Genomic DNA, 16338 nt, shown 5'->3' with positions numbered 1-16338 from the left:
CCCATCCACAGGATGCCTCCATTGTAAGGGAGAACACTGGCCCGAGACTGCAAATACAAGGGTGAAATTCAGGAATTCGGAAGAAAACTTCGAGAGAAAGACGAAAAGAGCTGAGAGACGCGCAGCCAAGTCGAAGAGACCTTCTAGAAATGAGAACAAGAAGCGATCTGACAAACCTGTCAAGCCTACAGTCAAGACAACCTCGAGGCGCAAGCATGGGTACGCAGCCAAGAATCAGGATTCTGACTCTGGAACGGACAATGGCTCCTCAGGCACGGACAGCGAGACCAGCCACGAGTCTACATCCGTGGAAACAGAATGTACGCAACACTGCCATATCTCTGCGGAACAAGCTAGTAAAAGCACACCGGCGAACTGGATTGCTGATACTGGTGCTTCATCACACATGACTGACAAGAGAAACCTGTTTAGAGGACCGCTAAAGCGCACGCCGCTCACCACTATCCAGGTTGGGGGAGGATTTCTTCATTCTACCCAACGTGGTACTGTTATGATGAAGGCACTGGATGGGACAACAGGATTACTCCGAAAGGTTCTCTACGTACCTAAGCTCGGCGTGAATCTAATCGCAGCAAGACGGTTGTGTAGGGAGGGACTTCAAGGCATTTTTGATGACAAGAACATGTATTTTAAGGACAAATCAAGAATCGCAGTACAAGCAGCACAGAAGGACGGTCTGTACATCGTAAGCCACATTGCAAGCAAGTACTCAGGAAAGGCGTTTATTGCAGGCAAGACTCGGACCGACAGCAACGATCAAAGCACTGCGGAGGAAAGTCAGGAGACACAACCCGAGACACAATCCGACCAGGACCCAGACGAATCCGAAGAAGACAAGTCCACGAAGAAAGATCGCCGGAACTACAGGCTAATGCACAGACGGTTTGCTCACTACGCCCAGCAATGCTACGAAACCTGTATAAGGTAACGACAATTGAAAAGATTAAAGTACCCCAGCCCACAGGCGCTTCTGTGACCCATGCCTTAAAGGCAAGATGAGGAATAAGATGAACAAAATCCTAGCAGAACACAAAAAGGAGGTACTAGCACTAGTATCTCTTGACTTAGCTGGACCGTTCCCTACATCACTCCGCGGAAATAACTACCTTATGCAAATAATCTGCAACCACTCCCGAAAGAACTGGTCGATACCACTGAAAACCAAGGACCAGGCTATCCTAGAGCTACGCAGATGGAAGGCAAAGGTAGAGCTCCAGACTGGGAAGAAGGTGAAGGCCTGCAGATCAGACAATGCGCCAGAACTAAAGCTTGTGATAAACCAGTGGGAAACTGAAGACGGGGTTCAGGCCGACTACACCGTAATTGCGAGCTCGAATCAAAATGGACCAGTGGAGCGAAGCATCCAGACTGCCGAACACGCAATGAGGGCAATGCTCGATGATGCACAACTTCCTATTGAGTTCTGGGACGAGGCCGCTGAGGCTGACGCCTACATCCGCAATAGACTGCCAACAGGACCGCTGGTCGAGGGAAAACCCACGTCTCCAGAGCAGGTATTCTCAGGGAAACGCCCAGGCGTAGACCACGTACGAGTCTGGGGGAGCAAGTGTTACACCTATCTCAATCCAAAGACGCTGCCAGCGAAAGGGAGATTAGACAAGTTAGTGCACCGTGGTCGAGCAGGCGTCTTTATGGGATATTCTGAAACTACAGACAAGCAGTTCAAAGTCTACTCTCCTGACCTTGGATATACGCATAGAGTTAGCGTCATCCAAACTAATGAGAAGGTGCCAGGGGGAAAGATAGACCTGAACTTGAGAGTCAAATCAGGTCCAATGGGCACATCTAATGAGCTCATCCCACGGAAAGCCAGAGGAAGACCAAAGAAGAACCTAAATCAACTAACTAAACCCGACGCCCTGGATGTTGATATTGAACTGCCGCCATCATCGCCGCCATTGCCGCCGCCATCATCGCCGCCACCATCGCCGCCATCACCGCCGCCACCATCGCCGCCTACGCCAGCACCTGCGCACCCATCACCTACCATCACTCCACCCGCGCCAACAGTAGAGGATGAGAGCGAAGAAATGGAGGTAGACGAAGTTACCAACCCAGTAGCAGCCGAACCATCAGCTAGGTATCACTTCAGGACTCGGACCCAAAAGAGAAAGCGAGATACATTTGACGACATGGAGGATGAACATCGCCAAGCCAAAATTGTCAAAGCTATGCTAGCTGTCCTACGAGAGAGCCGAGCTGACGAAGACCCCACAACTGAAATCCCGACATCTACGCACCACCATGAAGAGTCTGCACACGAGACGATTGTTAAAGCCTTCTATACGGTGATTGTAAGTGGAAACCTCGATGTCACGGGACGAGCAGAACTTAGCGGCAAAGCTTTCGCAGCAACAGAAGTTAAAGGCATTAGAATCCCTCAGACCTATAAACAAGCTATAAGCGACCCAGAGAACGCACTGAAGTGGAAAGAGGCAATTGAGGAAGAGATCAGGACTCTTGTGGGGAACGGAACTTGGGAAGAGCTTATTCCACCCCAGGGTGCAAACCTCGTCACCACAAAATGGGTGTTTACTGTCAAGCTTAAAGTTGATGGTACGATTGAGAGGTTCAAGGCCAGACTTGTTGCTCGAGGGTTCAGTCAACAACACGGGATTGACTACACCGAGACTTTCGCCCCGACAGTACGAATGGACACCTTAAGGTTATTCCTTGCTACTGTTGCCAAACAGGGCATGGAATGCTGGCAGTGGGACATCAAGAACGCATTCACTGAGTCATACTTAAAAGAAGACATCTACCTCACAACACCAGCTGGGGTAAAAGTTAAGAAAGGCAACGTTCTGAAGGTTTTGAGGAGTCTTTACGGACTTAAGCAAGCTGGACGAGATTGGAACCTGCTACTTAAGGGGTTCTTAACTGAGATCGGTTTTACACAGAGCCTTGCAGACCCCTGCCTATTCACGCATAAAGGCAGAGGTATTTCACTACTGGTTTATGTTGACGACATTGCTGCTGCCGCGAAACTCACTTCAGACCTAGCCTGGTTCGACGAAATGCTCCTTACGAGATTCAACTCCAAGAACCTGGGGGAGATTCGAAAGATCCTTGGAGTTAGAGTCACCCGCGATAGAGCTAACAAAGCTATTTACCTCGATCAACAGCAGTACCTAGAGACAGTCCTAGATAAGTATGGTATCACCTCAGCAAAGTACAAGTCAAAGAAGATCCCTGCTGCAGACTACGAACACCTAAAGCCTGCTACTCCTGAAGACGCCAGAATCGACTCCACACAATATTCACAGATTATTGGAAGCTTAATGTACGCAATGGTATTCACGAGACCAGACATTGCCTTTGTACTTGGACGACTAGCCCAGTACATGAGAGACCCTGTAGAGATGCACGGGACTGCGTTAAAGAATCTAATGAGATATCTACGGTCAACAGTAAAGCAGAAGATTCGCTTCGGTCCAGGAGGAGATCACCAAAACGAGTTTGGGATCTACACCGACGCTGACTGGGCAAGCGATAAGACAGACCGGAAGAGCATGTCTGGGGGAGTCGGAATGTTCTATGGAGGACCATTCTCTTGGGCAGCAAAGAAGCAGAAGTCAGTGGCAACCTCAAGTGCTGAGTCTGAGTACATCTCACAAGCCATGTACGCCAAGCAGGGACAGTGGGCAGCTCAAGTACTCAGAGATCTCGGCCTGCACCAATACGTCAATGAGAACGGTATCACAGTCCAGATGTACGGTGACAATCAGGGAGCGATTGCACTGGTGAAGAATCCGCATCTGCACGAACGTTCTAAGCACATTGACATCTGCTACCACTTCATTAGAGACCTAGCTGAGCAGAAGAAGCTCCAGATTTCTTATATTCCGACTGACGAGATGGTTGCCGACGGAATGACTAAGCCACTGCAGAGAGTTGCTTTCGAAAGGTTTAAGAAGATGCTGGGAGTTATTGATGAAGGGCACTAGAACAAGTCACGTAAGGCCTGTGGGGGAGTGTTGAGAATACAGTCCGTAAGTGACTTGGTGGTATCAAGCGGAGGAGTAGTCACATGATTGGTGACACGTGCAGGTGGGTCCTAGCGGGGAGCTTGGACGCAGCTGCACGCAACACGGATCTACGAACGTGTGAATAGCTCCTTAGTCAATACAATACGAGTCGTACCACCACTACCGTTGTGCCTTAGAGAGCGCTCTATTAGGTAGTCATACTACTACTAATAGTGCCAGCTTCTCAATAAGACTCATATATTCACGGAAGAGTTTCATCATCCTTTTCCTATTCATGGCTTTCTTATCGTACCCTGGCCCTTGGAACCCTGCGGTCCAGGTTGATGCCATTTTAGATACGGAGCCTAGGAAGTCGTCTATTACGGCTTGTGTTTGCATAGCCTCGGCCACCTCAAGGGTTTCAGCTCGAGTTGCAGCCTGATCGTATTCATTTAGTCACGTCTCCCAGTTTGTGGTTGAACGCATTGGCTTGAGTGCGGCTTGGTATCTCTCTCGTGCTCGCGCTCTCTCCTCGTCTTCATCCACTCCAACTGTGTCTTAGAGGGCGGTTATCCAGTCGCGCAGCGTGCCGTTCTCGGTGCAGCAGCTAAGTTGTAAATGGGGTGTTACGGTTGTAAGGATGTGTTCGACCATCTTTGAGATTTTGTTGCTTTCTTCTTGATAGTCCCTCTCCCGTATTTTGTATAACTCAAGGCGCAGCTTATAGTCGTCGCGATCCTCCTTATACGCTTCTTGTCCTTTCTCTAAGAGTTCTGACACTCGCGTTGGTATAGTGGGGATTCGTGAGGTTGTTGTCGACATTTCTGTAGTGTCTTGTGCTGATCCTCGCGTGTTGCCTCTAGCGTTTCGGGTGGTATGCGATAAGGCAGCTGAGGGGCTACTTGACGGTTCATACTGCGAAATGTCTGGGGGTAGCGGAGCCTCCGGTTGGATGCGCTGGAGTCGCACTCCTTCGGGTCCAACAGTGGCCAAATGCCTTGCGACTGGCATTTCAGCTTAAGTTGGCGGTACCAAGGGATCCAGTTGCTTGAGTCGGTGAGGATGACCGTCGCGTCCCGTTGGGTCTGGATTGTTGCCATTTTCGTGGTTTTATCGCTCGTTATTGAGGCAGTGAGACTCTTAATTGTCAGATATAATGAGATATTGCACAAAAGTGATGGATGTTGATGATTGTCTGTATTGTGTTCTGTCTATCGTGTGTCCGCGCTTGTGGCCCTCTTGAGGGGCGCACTGACCCTCTCTACGCTGATTGGTTGCTGCCAACGTCGAGTAACCCTGCTATCTGACAAGGTGCCTTATCCTCCATTACAACAGTCTGAGGTCTATCTTAGAGGCATTCTTTGGCGAAAGGAATCAGCTTTGGGATGAGAACGCAGGTCTGACGTCTCCACCAGTCTATGCCACCTCCAGACGTGCGCATCAGCTTGCCTGTCTTCTCTGTCCATCTCCATTGAGGCTTCCTGCCACGCTTATTACGTAGCCCTATTCTCCTCATAGACTCTAACAGCTCCCACTCCTCTCTCTGTAGAGGCTCAAGCTCAGCGTTTAGCTGCTCAATCCGACGAGCAGCATCCTCTTTCTCTGCCTTTGTCTCTGGCTGATAGACATGGCATGGACCTTTCTTGTCGTACGAGAAGCAGCCCCAGAACATAAACTCAGAGTATCCCTTCCACCTCTCACGGATGCAGCTCTTGACTACTCTCTCATCTGCCCTTCTCCAGACTCTGTAGCCCCCACGTCGGTGGTTGATTACCACGGACGTCTCATCTGTCCAGATGACATTCTTCCAGTCCTCCAACGTCCAGTCCTTATGCTGACCTTGCTGGTGGGCTCAGTCTCCAAGGAGTCGAAATCTCTGCCTCTACCGTCTGGAGGGTATTGAGAGCAGCAGGATACAGAAATACCAAGCCAACGAGGAAGCCTGGGTTGACACAGGAGATGAGGAGTGCTCGTCTTAAGTGGGCATTAGAGCACAGCTCTTCTCTCGTCCATATCTATCGCGTCGTACTTGTTGAAACATCTGCTCCTTCACCTCCTCTGCCTGCTTAGCAGGTCTACCAGGCTTCGGAGCATCCTGAACGTGCTGTGGGAAGATCTTAAGAGGGAGAACGTTTGGCTCAGAGCCAGCAGCGATAGCTCTATGTTGCACGCGAAGGTGCGTTGAATCTGATGTGTATTGTGACTGCTATCTACTATCTTCATTTATCTCTGGTGTATAGCTATTGCTTTTTCTTGTTGAGGCAGTGCATCCTTGTTGCTGTTACAGTGGCTTGTTGCTTTGGCTCAGCTAAATTCATTGCTTCTGCAGTCTTGCATAGGCTGCGACATCTTTTTACGTCGATGTAGAGTATTATTTCCAAAATTGTTAACATGTTGTTCGGTGTGCGCGCCGCGAATCCGTGCACACCGCGCACGCGCACACTAGCTAACAAGCTGCATCGGTACTACAGCTAGCTCCAGTTAGTAGCCCGATAATATCTTCTGCTAGGCGACAAAGCGATGAGCTTTGCATGATCGAAGTAGTGCTTATTTCTACTTTGAGTTTCTGGCGAATCCAGTTACGAATTTCCAAAGCGATTAGTGAGTCCAAACCAAGCTGCTCCAATGGTCTGTTCAGTGCGATACTGTCATCATCCTTGATGAGGAAAGCTGCCAATGCTGCTGCTAACGAACGAGCTATAGCGGCTATTTTGTCCTCATTGTTCGCCATCGATGCCAGCTTCGCGCGCAAATCGTCACTTTGAGAAGATTGTGCCTTGGCTCGACCGTATTGATATCCACCACTATTGTCTGAGATCGCGGTGTTATGGTATATGCTCATACGTGCATCTCGTCTCCAAGGCACGCGGTTGAGTGGTGAAGAGATTGGACTTGTGCTATTCAAGCCCAAGAGGACCTGACTTGGATTCCGGTACGTCATATCGCTATTTTGGCCGCAAATCTGTCCAGCAGTGGCAGATGGAGCGAGTGAGGATCTTTTCAGAGCCAGAATTAAAGCATTGAGTAGGTCCTGCTCCCTAAGGATGTACATGCCAATACGGTCCAGATTCTCGCGAATGCCCTGGTTTTGCGAAACGAAGCCAACGTCGCCCATAACACCAAGATCGATGACGGACGCAACGAGTCCCTGCTGCCGGCGGAAATGTACGAAAGCGTCAAGGAACGTGTTTGCCGCTGCGTAATTGGCCTGACCCCATTGCCCGATAACACCGCTACAGGAGGAAAGGAGAATAAAAAAATCCAGTTCCTTGTTGTGTACGGTGGCCTGATGCAAGTTCCACGTACCTTGGACCTTCGGCTCAATTGGTGCGATCCAATCTCCAAATGTCATATCAGGAAGACCGACATCTTTCAGGACCATGGATAGGTTAATGACGCCTGCAAGAGGACTCACCGCAGTACTCTCATTTTTCACAGCTCTTTGCACGTCTGCCATATTGCTGACGCTACCATCAACCAATAATACTCGACAACCTTGTGAGCGTAAGTCTTGCACCACCCCATCAACTTCAGGTCCTTCTCTCGCAGACCTTGATAGGAACACAAGAGAGCGTGCTCCATTCTCTGCCATCCAAACTGCTAATGCTCGCCCTAAGCCTCCAAGCCCACCTACCAAAAGGTATGTACGATCTGACCGGAAGTGGATCGTTGACAAGGATGCCTTCTGTCGACTGTGCTGTCCTTCAAACTCTCTGGAATCATCGGGCATCTCAATCACAATCTTTCCAATGTGACTCCCTACCTGCATCACCCTCAGAGCTTCTTCAATCTGAACCGCTTTAAAGGATCTCGATATAGTCGGTCCAGGTATGCGCCCTGCGCGTATCCACTCAATACAGCGCTCGAAGAGAGCTGACGCTTTCCGAGGATATCCTTTGATAATAGGTCCTAGTTCGATTCCTAGGAAGGTCCGATTCGCTTCGAAAGGTGCCATCGCCAGTGTGGCGCGCCGTCGAAAGTCACGCTTCCCAATTTCCACCATTGTCCCAAACTCGGCAACACACTGCCATGATGCCTGTAGTAGTTCCCCTGAAAGTGAGTTAAGAACAACGTCTACACCTCTTCCATAAGTAACATTCAACACGTCAGGTAGGAATGATGTATCCCTTGAGCTGAAGATGCGCGACGGTTCAATGCCATAGTTCTCTGTCAAGAAATTGCGTTTTTCGTGACTTCCTACAGTGCAGTATATCTGCAAACCTGTCAACATATTGGACAATGGGCTTGGTCTATGCTTGTGACTCACCTCAGCACCAAGCGCCTGCGCTATCTGTATTGCTGATAGACCAAATCCACCGCAGGCGGAGTGGATAAGTACGGACTATGGCAAACAAGTTTCAGTACAAGTAGCGATATAAAGATATAATGGAAGCCAGTTGTTGTACTCACCTGCCCATGTTGCAAGTTAGCTTTTTCAACAAGCGCATAGTAAGCTGTTGCGTAAACAAGTGGCAAAGCTGCGCCCTCTTTAAAAGTCATTGAATCGTCCAATCTGACGCACAGAGCTTCGTTCATTATCTGCGTCGTTTTAAAGCACCCCATTCCTAGATATGAAACGCGGTCCCCAACCGAGAAGCGAGATACTCCAGGTCCTACTGCCCGGACAATACCGCTTCCTTCAAACCCCATCTCGCTGAGGTCATTCTCCATGATGCCTAAAGCGATGAGAATATCCTAGTTGAGTGTTAATTCCTAAACTTGATGTTTTCTAATAATATGGGTTCCGTTTGCTTGTAAAAGTAATGTGGGTGCCGCCAGCCAGAAGTCAGGAATCGAAAACACTCACTCGAAAATTAAGGCCAATAACCTTAGACTCAACAAGAACTTCATTCTCGATAGGGAAAGCGCTTTGTTCACACGGGATCCATGTCAAGGTGTGTAAAAGGCCTGGCGTCCTCATAGCGATACGCCACTGAGGTTTTTCTCCCTCTATCGCGCGCATATCTTCTATCCGAATCCCTTCAACCACCTCTGATAATGTTTGCCAATGTAGGCGTGGGATGAGTATCTCTTCATGAACAATGGCGTACTCATAGTCCGGATCTATAGATCCGGACGGATTGAAATGTTCGAATCTGGTTTTACGAAAAATCTTGGTTATCTTAGTCGCAGCAGCCCCTACTCCTGTGGAGGTCTCATCGACTTCAACAGTTAGAAAAGGGAGGCTTAATTCGTTTCGTGCAGTTCTGGCAAGACCGAGCGTCAAAGCAGACTGTGGATCTTTTACTTTACCGACTTGTACAGCGGGCATTATCCATAGAATAAGCGCTTTGTGCGAGCAAAAACAATTCTTGATAATTTCGAATGTCTCCTCACGGATTCCGTGTAGAAGGGGTTTTTGAAGCTCCAGCAACGAAATAACATCGTTTTGTGGTGGTAATGGTTGTCCAAAATGACAGACATCAACAGTTACGTTTGAGGCTTCCAAACAGTGGCGTACCTCAGAAACGTACCGACCGTCAGAATCATAGCACAGTAGACTGACCCGTGACAGTGTGTGTTCTGAGCTCTCACGGGCTACTACGATCCCAGCGTTGAGTTGATAAGGCGCGTCGTCATCGAGGATGATTGCTTCGGGTTTTGGGAAGCCGGCATCGAGAAGTTCTTTCGTCCATCTCTCTGGTGAAATGAATGGCTGATCCACGCGATCATCTAGTGCTCCAAGCCACCATCCGGAAAGGAAGCCCTAAAGAAATCTGTTAATACCTTGATGGGAAATCGAAACAGAATTGTGCACTCACCATGACATAGTTGACACACATCATTTCTGGAACTAGTTAGTAAATTTCCATCTTTCCGCACAATCCCACTATAAATTGCTAGGAAAGAACTAGTGAGTGCACAAAGCGTTTCACATACCTGGGTTGAGCTCTTCTAAGAAGAGTCGCCCTCTTGGGCTTAACAAACTACGCATGTTACACAGAGTTGTTCTCAGGCTTGGAGTAGCATGTAAAACCTAAGTATAAATGGTTGCCGATTAGTATACACGACCTAGAGGAGTGATGGGTGGAATAGAGGAAATGAAACTAACATTTGCGGCAATGATCAAATCGAAGCTACCCAACTGAAAGCCTTGCTCAGCTGGATCTTTGGTGACATCCAGTACGGCGTATTCTATTGCAGCATGGCTTGAGAACCTCTCTTTAGCAGCTGCCATGAACCCGGATGATACATCTGTGTAAGTGTAGACACTATACAGACGCTCGCCATAGGATGACGTCAAAGCCCGCAGAATATTGGCTGTTGTCCCTCCTGTGCCAGCACCCACTTCGAGAATTCGCATGTTTGGGTTAGTGTTGGCCAGAATACTGATCATGTCAGCCGAGTCAACTGAGAGTGCATCATAGAAGTCAGTGAGAACATTGTTCTCCATCATAACATGAAGAGGGTGCATTTCATTTCTGAAAATCGCAGGCGCGACGGAAAAGAGTTGAAATGCTGCCTTGGAGAAAGCAGCATAAGGTGATGAGGAGAGTGCACGCATAATCTCATCTACGCGTTTAACTCTTTCCTCTACACTCCTCTTTTCTAGCAAGATGTCTTGATTTACGAACTTGTTCGCCCCTGTATATAGCGTTGGACCTGCGCTTGCATCCATTTCATGAGCTTGGCAAGATGTTCGGCAGTATCGTCATTCGTCTGGATTCCTTCGCAATGGTTGAACATGCAAAGAAGAACAAGTTCCTCGAGCAATGGCCACTCATTGATACGCGGTGCTTTTCGATGGAAGTGTTTTCTCAGGTCCACGAAATCGCTATGTGGCATCCACTCGAATTGCGAAATTAACGGGATTGTATTTACTCGTGCATCATCGTTGCTTCTTGTCATTGCGCTCATTTCGAGGCCTTTTAGGCCGATTCTTGTAGTGACTGGCTCTCCGAGGTATCCCGCACTCTTCACTACAACATTTCCGGCTATCGAGCCCCGCTCCGATTTCTTAGTGACGTTGGCCATTATTTCCAGAGTATGATCAGCCGGACAAGGATGCAGGAGTAACTCTTCTATGAAGGTTGGGACCGATATACTTTTCAAGTCTCGACACAGCCCACGAGAGGATGCCACAGCAATAAGTTGGAGGAATTGGTCGATGACGGCTGGATGAAGCACATACCTAGAGCACTTTGGTTTTCCATGTGTATGTACAATCTCAACAGTGGCTTTGGCTTCATTCATGGTGGTTGCGGCCGAGATATTCTGCATGCCCTCAAAGTCACCCGTGTAGTTAAACCCAACATGCCTTAGTCCGGTATACCACGTCTTTTCGTCTACCTTGCGTGGAAATGAGCCAGTCTGGGCTACCATATGTCGAGGAAATGCGAAAGAGCTGTCTTGAGACGCTCTTGCTTCGCCAAAACAATTCCTGGCCCATCTCGTTCCGTCGAAAGAACTGATAGTGAATTGAAACCAAGGAGTGGTTTCAGACGAATCAACCATGATTCTCTTGAAGCTTGTTATGATTTCTGTGATCTTATCCATCTTTAGAACTAGCGCTGAGGCGATACGTACATTCCTCATGCTGAACGTGCCATCAGAACTTCCATCTTCAGTTTCAGACAATTGCTGAATAGCTTCGCCGACCATGGCAATATAACCAGCGGCAGGGAAAATGATATCGCCATTCACTTCGTGTCCAGCTAGCCAAGGGACTTCATTAAGAGTGAATACCTTTCTCCATACAGGCTCATTGGCTGCTGACTCGAAGACTCTGCTTCCAAGAAGCTCGTGTGGGGGATGTTCGCGAAATCTCCATTCTCGAGAAATCCGTGGCTCGAGCCAGTGGGTTATATCTTGCTTCCAGGGGTAACGAGGAAGATTTTTGACAAATTTCCCCGGTGGACAGAGAACCTCGTAATTCAGAGGGAGGCCTTGTTGATAGAGCTTGCCAGCGAGATACATCAGGCTCTCATCACAAGGGTTGCCTCTGCGAAGAGAGCCGATGTGCAAGATATGGTTATTACGGCCAGTATCCCTGAGGATCTGGCCAATCGGTCCAGCAAGCGCGGGATGAGGGCCAATCTCAATCAAAACAGCCTTGTCAGTATCGCTTGGTAAGATCTCTTCGAATGAAGAACGTAGAGCAGAGTTGAATAGAACAGGACGCTCCATATTAGCACGCCAGTATTGCGCATCAAGACAACTGTCTCCAGTCAGAAGCTTTCCAGTGACCGAAGAATAAAAGGGTATCGTAGGGCTACAGCTTTGGACGTAAGGCGTGATTTGTTTCTCATAAGTTTCCCCGTGCCGGAGCATATGGTGAGAATGATACGCTCTCTCCACCCGTAAGAGGCGAGCCAATACTCCAGGTCGTTCGGCCTGGATATTTCTGAGGACCTCCTTGACAGCTTCTGTATCTCCGGATAAAGTTGTGCTCAGTTGACTGTTCTCGCAAGCAATGTCCACCCCAGGTAACAGAAAAGGCAACACATCATCTCTACCAAGTCCGACTGCTGCCATGGAGCCCTCTTCTTTTACTGGGACATTACTAAATCCGCGGGATGCTGCGACTGCTATTGCAGCCTCCGCTGTGATAGCTCCACTGGCATAGGCGGCAGCTGCCTCACCCGATGAATGTCCAATCACACCATGGGGAATAACTCCCCAAGAACGAATAACGTCCACGAGAGCTATCTGTATAGCCACACAAAGAGGATGGCCAAGCTCAGCACTGTACACTCGGCTATCATTCTCGCCTTTATGCAACTCGTGCTCGATCTTCCATAGTGGCGGTGTCTCCATAGTCTGCAAAAATCGGTCCAGTTTCTGGATTGTCTCCCTAAAAATGATGTTTGTATCCCAAAGGTGTGCCCCCATTGTAGGCCATTGCGCACCCTGTCCGGTGAATACTAAAATAGCTTTGATCTCATTCCAGCCATCCAAAACCGATGGAACACTGGTAGTGAGCGAATCTGAAAGTTGTGGCGTGCACATGTGTCCACTTGTAACAACGAAAGAGCGATGAGGACGATGTTCTCGCTTGTTAGCCAAAGTGTATGCGAGGTCATGGAGTTCTAATTGTCTCTGGTCCTGGGCGAATTGTATGTGGCTATGGACTTGCTCTTGGAGTGATTCTGCATTATAAGCAGAGAATAGTAGCAAATTAGACCCAGAGGTCTGCTGGCACCGAATTTTCTCAGAATCATCATTATTGAAGTAGCTGTTGTTGATGAATTCATGCTGGTTACCGACCGGAGATGTCTTATCGTTAAGGTTGCCTGCGTCTGGGAGTGCCACATATGTCTGCTCACTCGGATGTGTGAACCAAGTTTCATTAGTTGAAGATCTCCGAACTGGACAGAAATTAGTTAGAAAGCCAGCGGCGGAGACTTGCGGTGATTTAAGAATTCATAGGCGACTCACGTTTAGCGTCGATCTGCAAGTCGAGGTTGAATTGCCGATACGATTCAATAATGACCTATTTACTGTTTAGTGATGTTGCTTTTACATGATCTCTGTTTACTACCGCAACGATATAAATTGAAAGCAGACGTACATGTGCATTAACACCTCCAATGCCAAATGAATTTACACTGATTCTTTCAGCGCGGCCCTTAGGCCAAGGTTCCGTTTCGATCGGGACATGGAGCTTGCACTCCTTGAAAGGAACTGTTTGGAAAGTTAAAAAAAATCCTGAGTTTATGGCGTATGCTTGACCTACTCTTTGGATTCGGTGTCTCGAAACTGATATTTGGTAAAACCATGCGGTGCTCTAAAGCTAAAACACTCTTTATCACACTAGTCAATCCCGCTGCACCCTCTGCGTGTCCAACATTTGCTTTAACCTACAAATTATTAACAACAGCTTCCACTTCAGAAACATGTACCAACTTACTGATGTAATAATGATACCTTTATCACCAAAGCAGTCCGCTATAGCCTTAGCTTCAAGTGAATCTCCTACTTGTGTACCTGTAGCATGACACTCGATTATTGCCGTTTCACTCAGGTTTGGTATTCCGGCGGCTGAGTAGGTGCGACGTATGAGATTTGCTTGTGCAAGAGGATTTGGAACAACCATTCCCAACGTGCGACCGTCGCTGTTGACTCCAGTTCCACGAATCAAAGCACGAATTGAATCCTTGTCTCGTAAAGCAGAACTTAACTTCCTGACTAGAACCATGTTGACAGCTTCGCCACGAGCGTAACCGTCGGCCGTGGCATCAAATGGCCTGGACTGACCCCTCGGAGATAACAATTCCATGTCGTTCAACGTAATCCACATAGTTGGTGAAAAAATCAGATTAATGCCACCTACGAGTGCAGCGTCACACTTGCCATTGCGAATTGCTTCGCATGCTAGATCAAGACAGACAAGCGATGAAGAACAAGCAGTCTTTACAGTCATGCTAGGACCGCGTAAATCAAACTCATAAGAAATTCTGTTGCTTAGAGCAAAATCTTCGAACCCAGTGGCACGATAACCGCCTATGTGCTGCGTTTCTTTTGCGTTGACGTCGGCCCAGTCTTCGCCGAATTCGCCGATATAGCACCCAGTATTGCTACCACGCCAGGAAGACATGCCGGCGCTTTCAAAACACTCGTAAGCCACTTGAAGGAGCTGCCTCTGGGCTGGATCGAGCCGATCTAACTCTGTCTTAGATGTTGGAAAGACTGTCGTATCGAAATTTTGGATATTAACGCCGTCGAGAAAGTAGCCTTGGGTGAAAGGAATTGTTCCACGCGTACCTGACGAGTCATAGAACCCGTCTAAATTGAATCGGTTCCTAGGAATATCGCAGAGTCCGCTTTTCTTTTCTGAAAGCAGGTTCCAAAAGTCGGATTCGCCTTTAACATTGCCAGGTAGGCGCATGGCCATACCAATAATGGCGACCGGTTCATTAGGCGTGGAAACATGAAGCGAACTGTAATCCAGTCCCTTGCCAGAACCTTCCTGATTTTCTTTGGAAGACGCGGGTGCCATAATGGCACTTCGTGTACCAGTTTACGGGCTGGTTGGTCGAAAACTCCTGCAAGGAATGAAAGCCGTAGGTATAATAGATAGTTGTTGACACGGCAAAGGTGTTGAATACTAGCAGTCGTTGCAACGAACAAAGCGTATAGTATTTGATTAGTAGTGAGCAAGAGCTGGATGGAGAGATCTCCATATGTACGGTTGCGAGCTAAGCGGGAAGCTTGGTCTAACCAGTGGTCCAAGCTTCCGGCCCGGAAAAACTCGCCGGGCTGGCTGTACGCGCATGTCCCGACAATAGTATAAGCTTATGTTTTTAATGCTCTATATGTCTTACTCAATAGCAAAACAGAGATGATCATATCCTAAATATAAAGTATGCGTCCGCAATAAAGTAGTAGCAATGGATTTTTTATGGACCAAGATAATACTACGGTTAGGAGACGCCCTCCTTGAGATAGCCTTCGGATAATATGAGGCTCCCGACTCCCAATCCCTGTAATACTTCGGATCTCTTGTTCTTAGTCCTTTTGGTACTCGGCTCTAAGCACAAGCACATCCGCCATACAAAGAAAAGGAGAGAACACACAATCAACCACAAAGATCAAGCCAAATAGTCCACGTGTCCGATGCACGCTAAGTAAAGAGAACAAAACAGCAAGGAATCAAAAGCCGGACACATATAATAAATAATTTTCAACCACTTGTTTTACAGTTGTTAGCGGTTGCAGCTTCGCCCCTACATGCAGCTACGTAACAAGTTTAAATGCCCTAACTTCCGTATAGATGTTCGCAGGAAAATAGACGATGTGATTGGTCAGTTGCCGATCCAATAATGACTAGTCTTTAGAATGCTTACGTGCAGGGGGAAAGGAGGGGTGAGGCCGCAATCGCTAACAACTGTATAATACCATCGCGCCAGATAGCGCATTTTATCTGAGAAGGGGATTCACAAACTAATTACGGCTAACGCTGTTCCCTAGCGATTTTCGTATTTGCCTTTCTTCATACTCTTCTCTATGTACTGTAACTACTACATTAGAATTTTTTGTCGGTCCTGTCGGTCCTGTCGGTTCTGTCGGTCTGTCGGTTCTGTCGGTTCTGTCGGTCCTGTCGGTTCTGTCGGTTCTGTCGGTTCTGTCGGTTCTGTCAGTTCTGTCGGTTCGGTCGGTTCGGTCGGTTCTGTCGGTTCGGTCGGTTCTGTCGTCTATGGAGAGCTCGAGAGGGGCAGAGACAGCGACAGGGATAGGGTCAGGGATAGGGGCCAGAACACCAAAGTCATCTGCGGCTGTTCGCAGCCAAACAATCGCAATAAATACCAATCATATTTCGATCTCCTCTATGCCAAGCTTGATCAATATGACGTCGCGCCACATAATATCTACAATATGGACGAGAAGG

General features: G+C 48.1%; 3 protein-coding genes across 3 annotated transcripts; 1 reads left to right on the top strand and 2 right to left on the bottom strand.

Moving 5' to 3' along the window:
- Nucleotides 1–28: 28 nt before the first annotated feature.
- On the top strand, nt 29–3989 carry PtrM4_152160 (uncharacterized protein; the record flags this gene model as incomplete). The annotated part of the gene is made up of 2 exons (XM_066110159.1): nt 29–938; nt 979–3989. Coding segments are annotated over 2 exons (3921 nt in total), but the record flags the coding sequence as incomplete, so codon positions are not given.
- A 579-nt stretch (nt 3990–4568) lies between these two features.
- Nucleotides 4569–5021, bottom strand: PtrM4_152150 (uncharacterized protein; the record flags this gene model as incomplete). Its single annotated transcript, XM_066110158.1, has 1 exon — nt 4569–5021. The coding sequence occupies one exon, from the start codon at nt 5019–5021 to the stop codon at nt 4569–4571; it is 453 nt and encodes a 150-aa protein (XP_065958831.1).
- A 337-nt stretch (nt 5022–5358) lies between these two features.
- On the bottom strand, nt 5359–14949 carry PtrM4_152140 (Polyketide synthase module protein; the record flags this gene model as incomplete). The annotated part of the gene is made up of 14 exons (XM_066110157.1): nt 5359–5853; nt 6040–6216; nt 6568–8223; nt 8278–8352; nt 8421–8705; nt 9517–9717; nt 9773–9798; nt 9891–9987; nt 10063–10559; nt 10586–13318; nt 13389–13443; nt 13522–13634; nt 13687–13810; nt 13861–14949. The coding sequence occupies 14 exons, from the start codon at nt 14947–14949 to the stop codon at nt 5359–5361; spliced, it is 7623 nt and encodes a 2540-aa protein (XP_065958830.1).
- Nucleotides 14950–16338: the final 1389 nt, after the last annotated feature.

Source organism: Pyrenophora tritici-repentis (genome assembly GCF_003171515.1).
Source record: "Pyrenophora tritici-repentis strain M4 chromosome Unknown M4_contig_00021, whole genome shotgun sequence".
Classification (NCBI taxonomy): Eukaryota; Fungi; Ascomycota; class Dothideomycetes; order Pleosporales; family Pleosporaceae; genus Pyrenophora; species Pyrenophora tritici-repentis.
Note: the sequence above shows the minus strand (reverse complement) of the source record. Positions and strands in the feature narration are given on the sequence as shown.